The sequence below is a fragment of the Antedon mediterranea genome, chromosome 9 (assembly GCF_964355755.1).
Source record: "Antedon mediterranea chromosome 9, ecAntMedi1.1, whole genome shotgun sequence".
Lineage (NCBI taxonomy): Eukaryota > Metazoa > Echinodermata > Crinoidea > Comatulida > Antedonidae > Antedon > Antedon mediterranea.
Genome location: NC_092678.1, coordinates 15,942,091 through 15,959,411, shown reverse-complemented (window position 1 = coordinate 15,959,411; position 17,321 = coordinate 15,942,091). Strand labels below are relative to the sequence as shown.

Sequence of the window (17,321 nt, the reverse complement as noted above, 5' to 3'; positions counted from 1 at the left end):
CAACTTGCTCCTCCCAACTCAGTTGACAGAAATGGGTACCGGTATGCATGTACAACGTTACAGTTAAATCAGACTCGTTTGTGAAGAAGAAGTGCCGTACCCGGTACAAACACTAAACTAGTCTAGCCCGCCCAGACGCTAAGAAAATGGAGTTAACCATGACCGTTATCAAAATACACCGAATTTAGCTTATAAACTTTACCGTAGAAATAATACACTTAACAAATGTATAAATATTTTATTAGTCTCTATAGATAACTCTCTAAAAGGGTTGTTATTTACTTAAATATGGCGTTCCATACTTAACTATGGCGTTCTATGTATCATCCGGGATTTACAGAAAAGGCCGAGCCCATTCGTTAACTTAAACATATACATTATTGGAATGAAAATTATCTAACAGTGAAGGAAAATACAACTGGGATTTCATAAAATTAAAACTACAATAACTATTGAATAACATTTTTACAAGTTGTCTAACTTAAATCACAGTAACCAAATGAATATCATTATCTGAAGAATGAGCAATCCGCGATTTTTGCATTAGAAATTTGAGAATCAATAACAGCGACCGGGATAGTATACTTTATAAATTAAATACAAACATTACCAAAACGTCCCATTACATAAACTGAAATTATAATATTTTATTTTTTTTGTGTTCAAACTTTTGTACAGTGTCCTAAAAAATCAAGCATGCATTACAAACAAACAGTTTATCTATAAATCCTGACGTATGCGGAACTAGCCTTACCCCATGAAAAACCTGACGTATATGCGGAGCTAGCCTTACCCCATGACAAACCTGACGTATGTGGAGCTAGCCTTACCCTATGACAAACCTGACGTATGTAGAGCTAGCCCTACCCCATGACAATCCTGACGTATGCGGAGCTAGCCCTACCCCATGACAAACCTGACGTATGTGGAGCTAGCCCTACCCCATGACAAACCTGACGTATGTGAAGCTAGTCCTAACCCATGACAAATCTGACGTATGTGGAGCTAGCCCTACCCCATGACAATCTTGACGTATGTGGAGCTAGCCCTACTCATGACAAACCTAAGCCATAATTTGGCTCTGTGGGAAAGCATATTATTACCATGGATGATTATTTAAAACTCCTTCATTCTGTTGTTTAAGTATAATCAAGGATTTGTCATTCTATATTTCTTTCTGTATTTTCTTTGCTTTAACTGTAAACGTTCAGAATATCAATATAAAGATAACACAGTTTAAATTGCATATAATCTTAAATTACGCAATATAAAACAGCCTCAGTTTTCATCGATTTTGGACATCCGGGCATCGTTTTGTTTTCCCTAATAGAACATGTATAAAATAGCACATATTAACGATAGTAAACAGTTTAAATTAACCAAAGTATTCAATTACATGCACAGTTCATGCATGTTGTCCATTTAAACCGGAAGATGTGCGAGAGTTCACCTGATGCTTATTAGAAAATTAAATGCCGAAACTGCTTATATGATCTGCAAATTCTAAGATTTTTTATTCACTTTATTCACTTTTGATTTGGTTTCTGTTTTATTTACAACTTGTTGGTTTTTCGGTAAAGACTTTTTAGATTTTGTTCCTCGAGATGCCTTTTCTCTAGGCACGTTGTCCTTGACTGGAGCAGACGTCGGATGCAATCCTTGTTTCTGCATAAAACATCTAATCAAGCCGGTTTACTGGACATCGCCTCTTAGTAAATTTTCACAGAAAACAGAACCAGTCATATTTCTTTTCAAAACAAACTTTTCCTCCCTTCTATCCCGTTTATTCGTCCGCTGTTCGTCAATACATTTCTGTATAGCCTGGTGTTCTTATTGCCGAAATTCAGCAAGATCAGCATTAAAAGTCTCTCCATATTCTTTAACTTTCCTCCACAATGTTTTGTTGAAATGGTTGTACATCATGACGTCAGCGCTGCTCCACTTACGTATTCGAGTACGCAGTTGATCGTTGATGACGTAACGATGACTATGACTTCGTATTCCGTTCGAAATATACAAAATATCATCAAAACTTTAACACATCAACTTTTTCAGTAATATCAATGATTCGTCAAAGTATTCAGACAATAACATTAAATCGAATTCCGAGTCTAATTGTTTGATTTTGTACTTGACTGTAAAGAAGTCGCCGTGATTTTCGTGATCCAGGCCTAAGTCATACAATTGACCATTTTTGGCTCTCTGCCACATATAGAACTTCTTTGCCAAGAACCTACTTGGTGTTTTCATGAACATTTCAATCGGGTTACTAAAGTTTGTTAATTTTAACCGTTTCGCCATTTCAAAATATCCAAAACAAGACTCAAAAGTGCGCAGGAGGTTCCCGAATAATCGTAATATACTTTGCATTTTGAACGACAGCATCCATTTCTTGCCGGTTGTATCTCACGTGATTAGTGAGTAGGTTATAGCCGGTTAGAGATTTATTGAAGAGCTTTACGTTTGGCGGAAGAGACGGTATCATTTTGCGATTGAACAAGTGTGTACTCGGCAACACGTGACCACGTTTTCCAAGTGTAAATAGCAAATTTCTTGTGTAACCAAATCTTTGTAAAATCGATTCTAGCGTTGTACTGGCTGTCTTATGAGTTTTAACAAATACAATATTTCGTGATTCGTTGCAATATTCACGTTTTGCTGTAGGCCTAGGAATAACCGTGTTGACTCGATCGTTATTCCTCGTTTGTGTAGATAACGTGTCTGGATGGTGGTTCACGTAAACATCATCTCTAAAAAAAAAAAAGATTCGTCTAACTCAAGCAAAAACAAATTGAAGGTAATTAATAGATGAAACTGCAACAACAATCGAACTCATGAATTCAGATAACTATCTGTGTAAAAGCTTAATACGCATGCGCGTGTTTCCATACTTAATTAAGCTGGGACGATCGAAGGTTGACTTCTAAGAACAAAGCAATGGGTATTTGTTTATTTGTCAGTGATTTAGGAAATATGAAGTATGATATTGATTAGTAATTATCTACACTGTAAAAATAGTGTTTAGATTTAGATGTATTTTGTACTTTTTCTACTTTTTCAACGCATGTAATGCGCGACATTAAGTGTTTACAACGCGCTTTTCCTTTTATTCGCTAGCCGCGTGTTCTCGAACACTTTTTCATTGTTTCCATGCACCGCCGATACTTAGCAACGCTGCATAGTTCGTTTACTTCCTTAATGCATAATAATGCTTTTATATTTATACATGGAATTCTAAAATAAATAATAAAATGTCTAATATTGTTGATATTATTTGTTTTACTAAGTTTTCAAGAACATAAAATAATAAACATATTACGAAATTTGTGTTTGTAGATAAAAATATCGCTACTTTATTGAAGGCCTTGCAATACAAAACAATCGACGAAATTAATATTTAAAGCGCCCTCAATTTACGACAGAAATTTCGTCAGATTTATCGTCTTCTCGTTCGTCCGTCGAATTTTTTTTCGGAGATTTGTTAAGAAAATAGTAATCTTAAACTATTTAGTTATCAACCTGCAAAATCCCAGTTTAACGGCAAACCTGCAACTATGTTAAAATTAAGCATATAAAATGGCTATTTTAATCAATTTGTGATTCTTAGGCCTACTGTGTAGGTCTGATAGGCTTGGTGGGTGGACTTACACGGTCACAGTAGCCTACCTAGGCTAGTAATAGTAGTGAAGTAGGCCTACATTTTGTTAATTAGGCCTACATACAAAAATTGTGTTTTGAACATAAAAGTAGGTCTTATACTTATTTTCATTATTATTACAATTTGTAACATGCCATATTTTTTAGGAAATGTATGGCTAGACCTATTTATAATAGAAATTAATTTATTGTTTAGGCATCAAGTACAGTATCAGTATACCTACTATGTATGTCCCTATATTTATATAGATAATGGGCCTAGGCTGATAGGCATGATACTAAGTAGATATAGACTTGGAAAAAACAAAAACATTGATTCAATATCCAGTTGATTGTATATTTTAAATTACATATATCACTTTATACAATATATTTACTCTAGTCTAATAAAAATATAATTTAATATTTTGTGTTAAAACTAAAAAACAATAGGCCTACAACAATAATTATAAAATGTTATCACAATCTAGATTAGCTTCAAAATATTAATATTTATATTTTAACGTAAATCTTTTCTTAGATAAATTTACATAATTCGATGGACTAAAGTCGAAATATGTCCGGTCTCGTGTCTATTTTCAGTCACTATTGACTTCATTGGAACTTTCTTCTATGAATGGATTAGTAATTGGAAGCATGAACACCAGTTGATAAAACAGTTCCATTTTGAGTTTGCAATCATTCGTGAAAGGTGAAGTGAAGTCACACGTCCAAGGAATAAAGGTTTTCATCCTATAAAAAAAATTGTACGCAATCAATTGAAACTAATAAATAATTCGCAAGCAGTGATGGTGCTGGAATATGCATACAAGGGGTCAACATGCGTGATGCAAAAATAAAAAAAATATTGATTTTGCCTTGCCTTTGTCGACTATAAATCATGACATAAATAGGCCAAGTCTTGAGTCGATGTCTATATAATATATGGCGCTACTCTATAGTATGTACCTATATAGGCCTCGTATCGTACCATATAGGCTCAATAAATGTATTAATTATTGTTAAGTACGCTTCTAGGCCTGTATATTATTATAAATAGAAATCTTTTATTTTTCTTGAACACCAAAAGCCTGAACTTATTTAATTAACAGATCCTGGCCATAGTAACTAGATACAACAGTCCCCCGAGTATAGGCTCTAGTGTGTTTAAAGCCCACCCACCTACGTAAAACACGTGGGTTTAGCCATGAAACTTTGAATGAGTGGTAAACTGGGCCTAGATCTGCCGTTAAAACAATTTTAATTCTAGAGGTTCAACAACTATTTAAGTACCCAAAAATGTTTATTTTGGTTTTTTTTTAAATTCAACAGACACGTGGTGCAATTTTTGCCGTAATCATAACAAAAAGCAACAAAAACACTATTAAAATATCTCATTATTTCAACTACTCACCACGACCAAAGTATTCAAGCTTCGTGTCTCAAAATCGATCCCCACAACAACCAGGACATTCCTAATGAATATTCATCAGAAATCTCACCGATTTCAACAACCAAAGGCTTCTGATTCGTTGATTAAATATGATGTAATTATTTTCGCTAAATAAAAACAAATCGTTTCCGCGTTTGTATAGCGCCCTCAATTTTGAAAATATTTAACTTTTACCGATAAAGGGCTCACTACTTTATGTCGCTCTGAAACAGCCGTGATTGATCAGGTTCTAAATACATTGTAAACATGTAGTCTGTATCCAACTCAACACATCAGTGACGTGTTGATGGTTAAACATGTGGAGCAATGTGTAAAGACTCGTTTAGGTTTTAAACGTGTTTAATTTGTCATGTGTGGGGTTCATTTGTGGAGCTTTTTTCCGCCACAGTAAAATCATATGCCTGCAACGCTAAGCACATACCTAAGCATGTTGACTGAACATAATAGTGACATGTTGACTGCTAAACCAATGGAGGTAGCTATAAACACGTTTAGGTTTAAATACGCTAAACATGTAACTCGTGTTTAAAAGATAAACGTGTTTAAGATCTAGAAACTATTTTTACAGTGTATCCACCAAACATTATTAATAAATGAATACGTTGTAAGCTTACCCATATGTCCAAGACAAAGACTTTCCTTTGTTTCCGAGGTTTTCTTCGTGGCCGCTTAGAACGCTAATTTGTAATGAAAACAAGCATAGAAGACTCACTAATAAACAAAGGAACAGTAATGTCGTAAAAATAGTATCCTTTGATCGATGAACCAACACACCTCGCGCCATTATTACCTGGTATCTGAAAAGAATAATCCAAGAAGACGTGAAGAAATGAGCAATGAATTCGACAGTGAGAAATAGGCGCACATACTACAGATTCTTATTTAAACAAGGCCATATAGATGGCTGCAGTCGCGTGCTTAGTGTTTACCGACCGCCCGACCAACCTACCAACTGACCGAAATGACTGAACATGTTTAAAAATGTTGAAATGTTTAAAAACAGTTATACTTTTTTAATTTACACGTGCGTAGCCTGTCACTTTTGACGTGCTCGTATAACGTAATTTCGAGTTGAAAAGTAAGTCAAGAAAACAGAAATCGGGCAAAAAGAGTGCGCAATAACAATTAACGTGCAGTGCGTGCGCAAAAATCTGCGCACTCATGGCAATGTTGTAAACGCTTAAAATTGCCTGAAACGTACTCTTATTTCATCGAAAATAAATTTTGAAAATTTTAAGCGCGCGTACGCATGCGTTACATGCGCTACGCACGTAATTGTATTGCCATAATATATAGTTAGATTAAACTGATAATAAGATAAGGTCAGAAAGCGATAAAACGCATAGTGATACCGGACCGACAGACCGACAGACCGACAGACCGACAGACCGACAGACCGACAGACCGACAGACCGACATACCGACATACCGACATAGTGAACTATAGAGTTGCTTCCACGCGACTAAAAATAAAAGCAATATTGATCGATATGCTACAGTACTATTCATTTAGGACGATGGGTATAATGCTGATAGGATTGTTTATTTAGTAATTAGCACCACGCTACTGTTCAATAGACTTAATACGAAATGTACACGACACATTGTCATCGTCTGCCTGTATGTTGAACCGGGAAACGGGGGGGGGGGGGTGTTGAGAAAATCCTAATAAAAATGATATAGAACAGAATCAGCAAATTTAACTAGACTGTTTTTTTAATCTGCCTGCGTGGAATCCAAACCTTGATTTCCACTAGGATGTATCAAAACGACGTAACACAACGTATTAAAGTAGTTTAAAGCTTAATTGCCACGTAGTAAAAACGCAATGATTAAGTAATTTGACCACCAATCACACGATGTATTACGCGAACTATTAAAAAAACAGTGACTTGCATACGCTTATCTTAGATAGAATTCCAATATTCATTTTAAATCAAAGAGGGTCCAAAAACAGCATAATAATGTGATACATGTCTAGAAGTATTGCACCGATTCCATTGCAGTGTATATTCATTTGTATAAACTTACATCATCACATAATCCAGTACAAGACCAGACTATATAGTATCAACGCCGGAACGGGTAACCCCATACAACTGAGATATTATCACAAATGAATGGGAAAACGTGTACGTGAATATGCAAATTATCATTGACTAAAATGTACCTGCTAAACATGACACCTGGTGAAAGATGTTTGGAATGCACAAACTAATAATAAATAACAACTAGGAACTTAATTTAGGGGTACTGAATTAAAGAAAATTAGTAGAATAACGCATCGCATTTTCATTGGTCAGTGGCCGGTTAATTCGAGCAATTAGCACGCACGCGTAGTTTAATATCCCTCCGTTTGCTAAGAATGTGCGGGTGCGTGTCATTATTGTGAAACTGCTGTTTGATATTATCAAAAAATCATATTATTTCCAAGTTTGAAATTGTTTCCGTCGAGTTTATTCGAGTGGCGCACAACAACAATGGACAATGAAACTTATTTCAATATTTAATATACATGTTTTATTGTTCATTTCTCTTTTTCTTACTCGAGCAATTTATTTCAATATGAATAAGGCTTTAGGCTTTGGATTAATACATAACTTGAGAGAAACTAAAATAAATATAATTTACAATAACGTTTGTTAACAGTTTGTTATACATCAACATCTAAACTGATAAAGATGTGGGTAACTATAGTAAAATATATATTTAGGCGTTGTTTGGGTCTAAGGTTTCTTAGTATTTAAGTTGACTAACATAACGAGTGTGATAGCCCATACGATCATTTTGACACCTTTTAGATGGCATTTCATTTCGTCAAATATTACAAAAGTATATCATTAATATTAGCTAAAAATTAAAGTAGTACTGTACTTCAGAATATTACTACATGCAATAATGGTATAATATTCAGAAAAAATACAATTATAATTGTTTTCAATCTCTAGGTCTACACGTACTATTACCATGAAATAATTATATAAAAAATAAAACTATGAATTCTATTTTTTTCTTCTATGTATATAAAATATATAAATCCAATGGCAAGTAGCTGAAAAATGACAGTGCTATTTGTATCAGTGGATGAATGGCAATGGACATACACAAAAAATAACCTACAATCAAAACAATAAAGTAAAACACTCAGAAAAAAAACAGTTATTTCATTTAATGTACACTATCGGGAATTATACTTGGGGTGTATGTCTAGTATTAATTCGGTAATTATTACTATAACAAGCTCATTTATTGCAGCCATCGAACATTACCTACTCGACAGACGAAACATATTTCCAAGTAATACCAACAAATAAAAGAATTACATACCTCGTTATGTTGGAAACATCAGTTGGAAGAACTTTTCGAATCGCACATAAAAATACTTCTTTTATTTCAAAATATTAACCAAGAAAAAAGTGCATACAACACCCGGTAACTCGAGTTTGCTCGTACAAACGTGTAGCTTCCTTACATTAAGAATCTAGTGGTATTAATATGCATAAATTGGAAACTAGTCCCGAACTTTGTTCCGTCGATAATGGCACTGTAAACGTCTTACAATTGCGGATTCTAAATTGTTTGCCGTAGGCCAACCCATTGCTACCAAGTTATTTAGCCATTGTTAGTCACTTATTGCATATACTGTAAACACGAACATTAGGAGATTTGTATTCATCAAAGTAATTCGAGTTTGAAAAATACCATGAAAGTCCCAGTGGTATAATGGTTATGACATCTGCATATCAAGCTGAATGTTCCTGGTTCGAATCTCGGTTGGGGCGGACTCGTTCTCATTCTCCTCATCTTTATCGTTTAAAATTAATTCAATTTAGTATTTCACCGGGCGGCTTAAAATTCATGTTCGGTGCCTGATGTGTTTATAATATATAAAACATATATTTTTCTTTATTTCAAAAATAAATACAGGCCAAATTGCGTGAAAATTAGAAATCAAAGAGAAGAAAGACTTTAACAAAATCATGATCTTTTAACTTAAATATAGGCCAATCCGATCCTTTATATGCAATACAAAGACCTAGGAAATATTAACCTTAGGCATATGCACCGAATAAAAGCAGTACGCCGGAGAAAAATGAACTCCCATAACAATCACAATAGACATACAAAAAGTGTTATTTATTCTAAAATATTGAACTAACAACATTCTCCGTAGTCTTTATAAACTTCTATAAACTATGCACAGTATGTAGAAGCATTCATCGTACAGTGTGTACAAATACTTCTCGTATTTCAATATATTAGCCAAGTACAAGAGCACACAAAGTGCAACTGGAGTTTGCTCTTTGTGTCATTTTCACGTTAATGTTTGTCTTGTTGTGGTATAGAGGGCAGTACAGTATATATTTTCAATTGTTATTCTCAGTTATATTATATTATTTACTGTTGTTATATGTATAGAATTATTTTTAGTTCTTCACTATTGCTATTGTCAAAATATTATGTTTAGTTATTACTACTTAATTTTTGTAATTTGAACATTTCAGTGACCGACAGCGATCATGTATTATGCGCCTTGAGCACTCTTGAGTGGTATGTGCGCTATACAAATCTTGTTATTATGTTATTATGTTATTATGTCGGTGGGTTTATTTATTTTTTTTTTAATTGATTTGGTATTTTTGTTTTTTGTCTATGTATTTTAAGAATACACCTTGTACGAACGTGTGCCGCCACCGCTGTAAAGGTGTAGTTTCGATAAATATTATTGAACGATAAAATATACTAGAATTCAGGTAAAACTTTTTGTTGTTACAATAGGTCACATTTCTGATTGTACTTCTGGTTACTAGAAATCATTAAATGCTATAAGATGGGTGTTTAGAAAACTCAGATCTCAGATATATCCGAGTTTTCTAGATCTAGAAAACTTAGATTTCAAGATCTAGTTTCATTCTCAAACTCAAACAAATGGCCTACTTAATTTTAGTTGTATAATTCCTGTATAATCAAAGCATAGGCCTACTGGTATGCTATCCAAATTATCACAAACACGACATGTATCAAGTTTCAGATAAATAAAAGACTTTTATTACTCTGTAGTCTGCTTATTTATACAATAATGTTGACAATGGTGGCTTGCATGTTTCAAGTATAGTGAGGGATATAGAGTGTAATGTCACTTTTTCTTTGTCAATCTAACTGAGAGTCATCAGTCATCGACTATCCAGGTATTGTGACCTACTGTCTGCTGATCACATTCTTTACAAGCTACCCATATCTCTATTAACCATGGTATTTCGAATAAATCGAGTGTATTCAACATAACCTCTTAGCAGTGCTTTACAAAAAACGCGAACAATTGCGTCTGATTTCAGAATGAACTTGTTCTCTCGTCTATCCGAATCATCGACATTCCGGTCATCAACACAATGACTCAACACTGTTCGCTGTTTGTTCCTGAATTCAGAAAGATCTTTTTGAAAACTGTCTCCATATTCTTTAATTTTTCTCCAAAACGTCTTATTAAAGTGGTTATACAACATGACGTCAGCATGGTTCCATTCGCGTATTTTTGCTTGAAGTTCATCGTTGAGGGCGTATCGATGACTAGCACTTCGTATTCCTTTAGAAACGTAGAGAATATCTTCGAAACTCCAACACATCAACTTCTTCAATAATATCAAAGATTCATCAAAGTATTCTGTGATAAGAACTAAATCAAATTCCGAGTCTAGATGTTTGATTTTGTTCTGAACTTTGACCTGATCGTCATAGTCTTCGTGACTTAACCCAAGGTCAAACAACTGGCCGTTTCTAGCTCTTTGCCAACCAAAGAATGTTCGCGCTACAAACTTATTTGGATTTAAAAAAAATATTTCTAAAGAATTTATATTTTGCGGTACTTTTAACAGCTTTTCTGCATCAAAATATCCAAAAGTCGATTCAAAGTTTGCTACTGGTTTACGAATGATTGTGACATACATTGCAGGATGTATGACCGCATCCATTTCCTTACGGTTGTACCTTGCATGGTTGGTAAGGAGATGGTAACTATCTAATGGTTGCTTACGCATTTTATTTCCTGATGAAACTGAAAATACCATTTCACGCTTGAATAAGTCTAAGACAGAAAAAGTATGTCCCTTCTGAGGGATAGCAAATGTTAAATTTCTTGAATAACCAAACCGCTGAAAGATTGAAGCTATGGTAGTGCTTGCTGTTTTGTGTGTTTTTACAAATACAATGTGCTTTACTACATTACACTCCTGTGTTATGTTGTCACCGTTAGTATTCATCTTAGAATTAGGCGTTTCTCTCGAAGAACTATTTTCTCTGAAATGAAACACACAATTAGAAAGTATTAATTAACATAATATCTTATTTCAAAAAGTGTACAAATACCAAATCAGTTGTTTAAACTGGTTCTGATCAGAGCTTATGAATGTAATAACAAATACATAGTCTATAAACTTGATAGACTACAGTGAAAAAGAAATGTATTGAACTATTAAAATGCAAGTACACGCTTTTTTAAATATTAAACAAATATAAACCTAAAAGTATTTTTTATAGACAAGTGTTCAAATAAAATAAAAAATAAAAGTTAAACTACCCAACCAACGAAAGCGTTTAGGCCTAAGAAGGAAGACGTTTTAGACGGCTTGCAACATGGGCAGAAGTATCCCAGGGTCCTGACAGGACTCAGATAGCGCATAGTATATATACATAAAGTCCTGGCAGCTTACTCAACAACTCGGCTATCGGGGTTTCATTCGATTTCAAACAAAAGCTCTTATCATCAATTCTCTCGATGTAATTTTATATAATTATTTTCCCACAATTTACTCCTATGTTTTATGAATATATTTAATTTGATATTTATGTACTACAGTATTATACCTTCACACGCGCGGTCCGAAAATAAACAAAAAAACAAACGGCCAACTTAGTTGAAACAGGTTACAACTCCCTGGTTGAAACCAACCATGCAGGGAACTTGCTAGGTGATTGACACACCTTACCTTACCGTGAACCCGGAAATTAATTACCGCGCGTAGAGTTAAAACTTACCGATTGAAATCCGAAAATTTCTTATAAAACCCTTTAATATCTTCCTAAGATAGAAATATGGAACAATAGCGTCGATGTAAAAACTAATGTTATCAAATCTATGTTTCACGGTACATCTGAGATAGATAAGGTAGGTATCCATAGGCGGAGATGTGTACCGAAATTTTTGCATTGTGCTCGCCTATGTCAGAATTAACCATAATCTATATATAGATGTAATACAGTTTGATACAGCTATTCTCGTTTCTAGTTGACTTGAAATTGTCAGTTAGAATCAATCTGTTGACAGCTACAAAATCGGGTGGTATTTAAAAATGTGTAGGTCAATTGCGACTTACCTGAACAGTGTTAATTTTGATGTACTATTCTTGTCCTTTCTCCAAGAAGTAAATGTTGTTTTAGTAAGTAAATATGCAAAGAACAAACACGTGATTATACAGACGATAACGCATTTCTGTGTACGTGCGCGCTTCATCTTTCTTCTTTTAAATCTATTCGACGTGATTTGAATGAGCCACCATATTCATTTATAAGGTACTTTTGTGAAGTAGCTAATTTACATAAAGGTTATCAAGTATGTTGGAACTGTTCAGCGTGCTTTATAAGCAACGCTAGTACTAATTGCCATATGTTGCGTTAAGTACAGTACTGCGTAGCGCTTATAGTTTATATATGTGTTCGTTTCATCTAAGATTCAGATGTCGATTGTTTTTCTCTATTCTGGTTTATTTTCAAACTGTTTGTGGTGCTCTACAATCAAATAAAAAGCATACAGTCAAACAAAACAGATAATTTCCATCTTCAAGGACACCCTCTACACTCCACTAAAAATATTCAAGTTTACTCAAGCGGACCAAACAAACGAACAAACAAAAGAAATACCAACTATGAATAAATACTACCTATATGTCCCACTGGTTGTCTACTAAACACCATCCGGATAACACCGACACCATAATTATACTTAACAGAGCCTCAAGAATAACAAAGCTTACTTCCAGAGAGCAGCAACCTGGAATTGATTATTAATGATATTAACAATTCCAAAGCTTTAATTCTCAGAAACTGGTAAAATTCAAGTAATAAGTAATTGCTCGCCGTTGTAATTCCAGAATCGAATGCCTTTGATCGTGACGATAGCAACACAATGAACGAATTCATCCGTGTCTATTGTCTGTTGTTTTCTTGGGTAAAAACAGGAAAGAACGAAACTACTGGGTAAACTATGAGCCGCTACTGATGTTTTTTTGTTTTTACTCAGTCACTTAAAAAAATGTAATAATATTATTATGTTTTCCTATGTTTCAAAAAAATAATTAGAATTATTATAGAATTTAAGAGATAATAAAAGCAATGTATCGCTTGCTATTATTTTATTTTCCAAAAAAAAATAATAAGGAATTATGCCACTTGATGGCCGTATATGAATAAGTAAATCTTTAAGTTACAAACACTGCGATATAATTTAAAGGCCCATCGATAACGATTGACGATAACTATACATGCATTTTTTTACATAAAATAAAAGAAATTAGAAAGGTTTTCGTTCTAGAACTACAAGATAATAATGTATGCTGTATATCAATATTTAAAAAATTTCAATCAAATGACGTCATGATAAATAAAAACAATAAAATCGTTGTATTGTCACAATATTATTGCTCTTACTATTCGTGACGTCATTTGATTGGACGTGTGAAAATATCATTTTCATCATTTCATTTATTTATTCGACCAATACACAGATACAGAACAGAATAGAAACAGAGCACAAAGGTCAGGATCAACTAAAGCAAAACAATTACTATAACTCAAAGAGCCAGTTGCCCTTAAAAAAACATCGAAATACAAAATATATTGCACCAAGTAAAACACGTGTAGAAGCTTATAAAAAAGTATCTTAAGACTCAAAATGAAAATAAGGGATCGGTACATAAATATACAAATTGAAAAGATAAAAAGATTAAAAATTGGAAACAACATCTCTTTCAGTGAGGTAATCAAAGGAAGGATAGATGGTTATTCTATAGTTCTAGAATGAAAATGTTTTATATTTCTTTTGTTTTATTTATCGTCGATCATTATCGTCCTAGTGTAAATCTACCTTTATGACGCAAGAAACGGACAACAAAAGGAAACGATAATACTGAGCTGGATGGAAATTGTCATTTAATATTAAATGACGAACTTAAGTATACATTAAATATATATAAAAACGTGTAATACTGGGGCAGCCACCCTCTACCAAGTATATGTTAGGGTATTGGTATAGCTTAATACAATCATTTACTTAAGGCTGCCCCTATTAAAATATACTGAATAAATTAAATACATGCGTACCAGATCAATATATCTAATAAACTGAAATTATATACAAGTTATATAAAGAGTTGTAACAAACATATAACATTAATACACTTAATCGAATAGAAATACAAATATTCTGGGCGCACACGCTGCACAAGAAAATATAAGGCGGAAGCAGGGGAGAATGGCGGGGACAACAATCGTTAGACGTGTTACTTCAAAGGAGTTCAATGAGAGAAAGAACGCAAATGTATTAAGCGAGCTATAAATTACCCACGCTACCCAGAATGCAATCGCACATTCACATAAATGCCCGCCCTCATGCGACATAAACTCATCTTTCTTGTGACGAAAAATTCTCTTTTTTAGCGTATGGTGGTTACTATTACTTATTTCGTACAGATATTTTTATGTGAGATGGGTCAGATATTTTGCCATTAAAATAATATAACGATGGTGATGCCGAATGTTCTTTACCAATTTCGGATTATCTCCTAAAATTCTAAATCATGATTTCTTTGTTTTGTGCTAATACTTTTGCCTACTTTGGTATTAAAGTGGTTTCAAAGTTTGGTATTTGCAATCCTACGTCGCGGATTTGACATGGCAGTGCTGCTTCCAGTAACTTCGGTCCGTAGACAGTAGAAACAACTTGCCCACGCATCTCGGACATCCTTACGACGAATACAGAGAAATACAAAGATAACAAATCCTTGTAGGGAATTGAATACGCAGAACAACAATTGGAACGAAAAACGAACTGCGTCAGAAGACTGAATGGAGAAATATCCGAAGATCCACGTTAAGCCAAGCAACATCATTATCGATATGGCTTGACGTAGGCGTGTAGTCAGCTCGTCCATTTTACTTGTATCCTTCAGTTTTGACGACGTTACTGTTCGTTGGCAAGTCAGTCCTCGAATAATTAATACGAACATGACCATGTTGATGAAGAGGACGATAGATGAGATGAGTAACAAACCGAAGTATATCGGGTTTCCAGGTTTCATAAAACAACTGAGTGGGCAAAACAAGGTTAAATTTTCTGTTAATGATTGTATACATGAAGTATAAACGTTTAGCAAAACTTAAGCGTAAAAGTATAACTTTATAATGTGTGAAACTGTTAAGTCTATTTTATAATTGATTATCTTATTGCTGAATAGTAGTCAATAGTGCATGCGTTTAAATACCGTACTAGTATCAATATTAGCACTACAAGTTGCATTAGTATTAAATAATATGGAGCTATTGCAGATTCAACAGCATGTGTTGTAAATTGTAAGTACTGTAAATCAAATAGTGTTGGTCTTTCACTGAATAGATGTCTAGTTTAATCGTACAGTTTAATAATTATTTAGCCAATATCGTTGATAGACAGAGTGCTGAATACTCGGGTCACAACAGTCCCGAATGAACAATAGTAAGGCAAGGACAAGGAGAAGTCTCAGCCTTTCCTGGTTAGGATTAGTCTACTGTTACGGCAATTGTCTATGGGCCTACAACGACTGCGATCTACCAGTTGGCCTATCTGAAACCTTGTTTTGCACTTTTTTGAAATTGCTCAATACATAGAAACTTACTAATCTCCATTAGAATATGTTTCTTCACACTTCACAGCAGCAATGATTGTAATTGGTATGATAGGAAGAACTGTTCAAAAAGAAATAAGCAACACATTGATATTTATTTTACGATGTACATTCTTGTATTGTTTTTTTGTTATTAATATATTTAGGCAAATAAAGAAGGAAGGATAGCTTACTGAAGAGTCTATAAGGTCCGAAACGAAGCAATATAGGAACTACTCCGGGGGGTTGGGGTTGGGGATGCGTACTGGCACGGCGCTATGCTTTAGTACTAATAGTACGGCAGCTTAAACGTATCTACTTACCCCAGCCAACTAAAGCAGACTTCAACACGAAAAAACGTACTCCATCGTAAAACACTAAAACGAATTGCAGATACATATTCACAGCTTCGACAAGCATCCAGAAAAGTGTTGTGAGAACAAAGTAATGTAGAAGAATGGCTACCACGATGCAGCAATTGGGACACGATGTTAAGCCAATACCGACCACAAATGTAGTGTATAGTAACATCAGAGAAAAACACAGATTGACCAGTATACGTTGGGGACGTTTTCCACGTAATTTTCTAGATAAATAAAAAAAAAAAATAATAAAACCACGTTGTTATAAATGAAGTTTTAAGTGTGTGTTTAATATAAAAGTATAAAAATGTTTTATAGACCTTCTAAACTTGCTGAGAATAATATAATATAATATTATTGTGGAACTGAAATAAATACATTTCTTGATAACCTACTGTACAATGCACATTTACATCATTGTGATACTGTATATTGGCTTAGAGTACATTTACAGACACTTGATTAGAAATGGTGAAAGAGAAAATAATTAAATCATAATACTAGCCAAGTGATGTAATGTATGCAAATTTAGTTTCTTGTTTTATCTTACCTGAAATATGTAAATGTAACAATCGTAAATACCAAGCACATGATAGATATGACGCAACCAATGATGCTAATGTATGTAAGTAGATCCTCGAATGTAGTGGTTTGGCCGGCTTGTCCAGAGTAATCCTGTAAGAAAACACATTATTTATACTATGGTAAACAAATGCATTACGTCCATGATATAGCAGAGACAAATTCACATGAACAGGTCAATACAAAAAAACCAGGTCACTGAATGTAAAGATTGCTTACAATTTTTTGTAGGGTTTTTGGGGCTTTTTGTATTGTATCTATTTATTTACTGCTTTTAGGAACTTCATTAAAACAAAAATGTTGTTGAGACGAAGGTAAGTTAGGACCTTGGGCCGAATGGCACTATTAATAAGATATTTGGAAGATTACAATTACTTT

General features: G+C 34.0%; 1 protein-coding gene and 1 long non-coding RNA gene across 2 annotated transcripts; both read right to left on the bottom strand.

The window, feature by feature from the left end:
• Positions 1-10,155: 10,155 nt before the first annotated feature.
• Positions 10,156-11,258, bottom strand: LOC140059264 (galactose-3-O-sulfotransferase 3-like). Its single transcript, XM_072105133.1, has one exon. It carries the CDS (start codon positions 11,152-11,154, stop codon positions 10,312-10,314), a length of 843 nt encoding a protein of 280 aa, XP_071961234.1. The 5' UTR covers positions 11,155-11,258; the 3' UTR covers positions 10,156-10,311.
• Positions 11,259-15,303: 4,045 nt separating this feature from the next.
• On the bottom strand, positions 15,304-16,400 carry LOC140059338 (uncharacterized). The gene is made up of 3 exons (XR_011847165.1): positions 16,323-16,400; positions 16,012-16,081; positions 15,304-15,445 (listed from the first exon to the last, which is right to left on the bottom strand). It is a non-coding gene; the product is annotated as an uncharacterized lncRNA (long non-coding RNA).
• Positions 16,401-17,321: the final 921 nt, after the last annotated feature.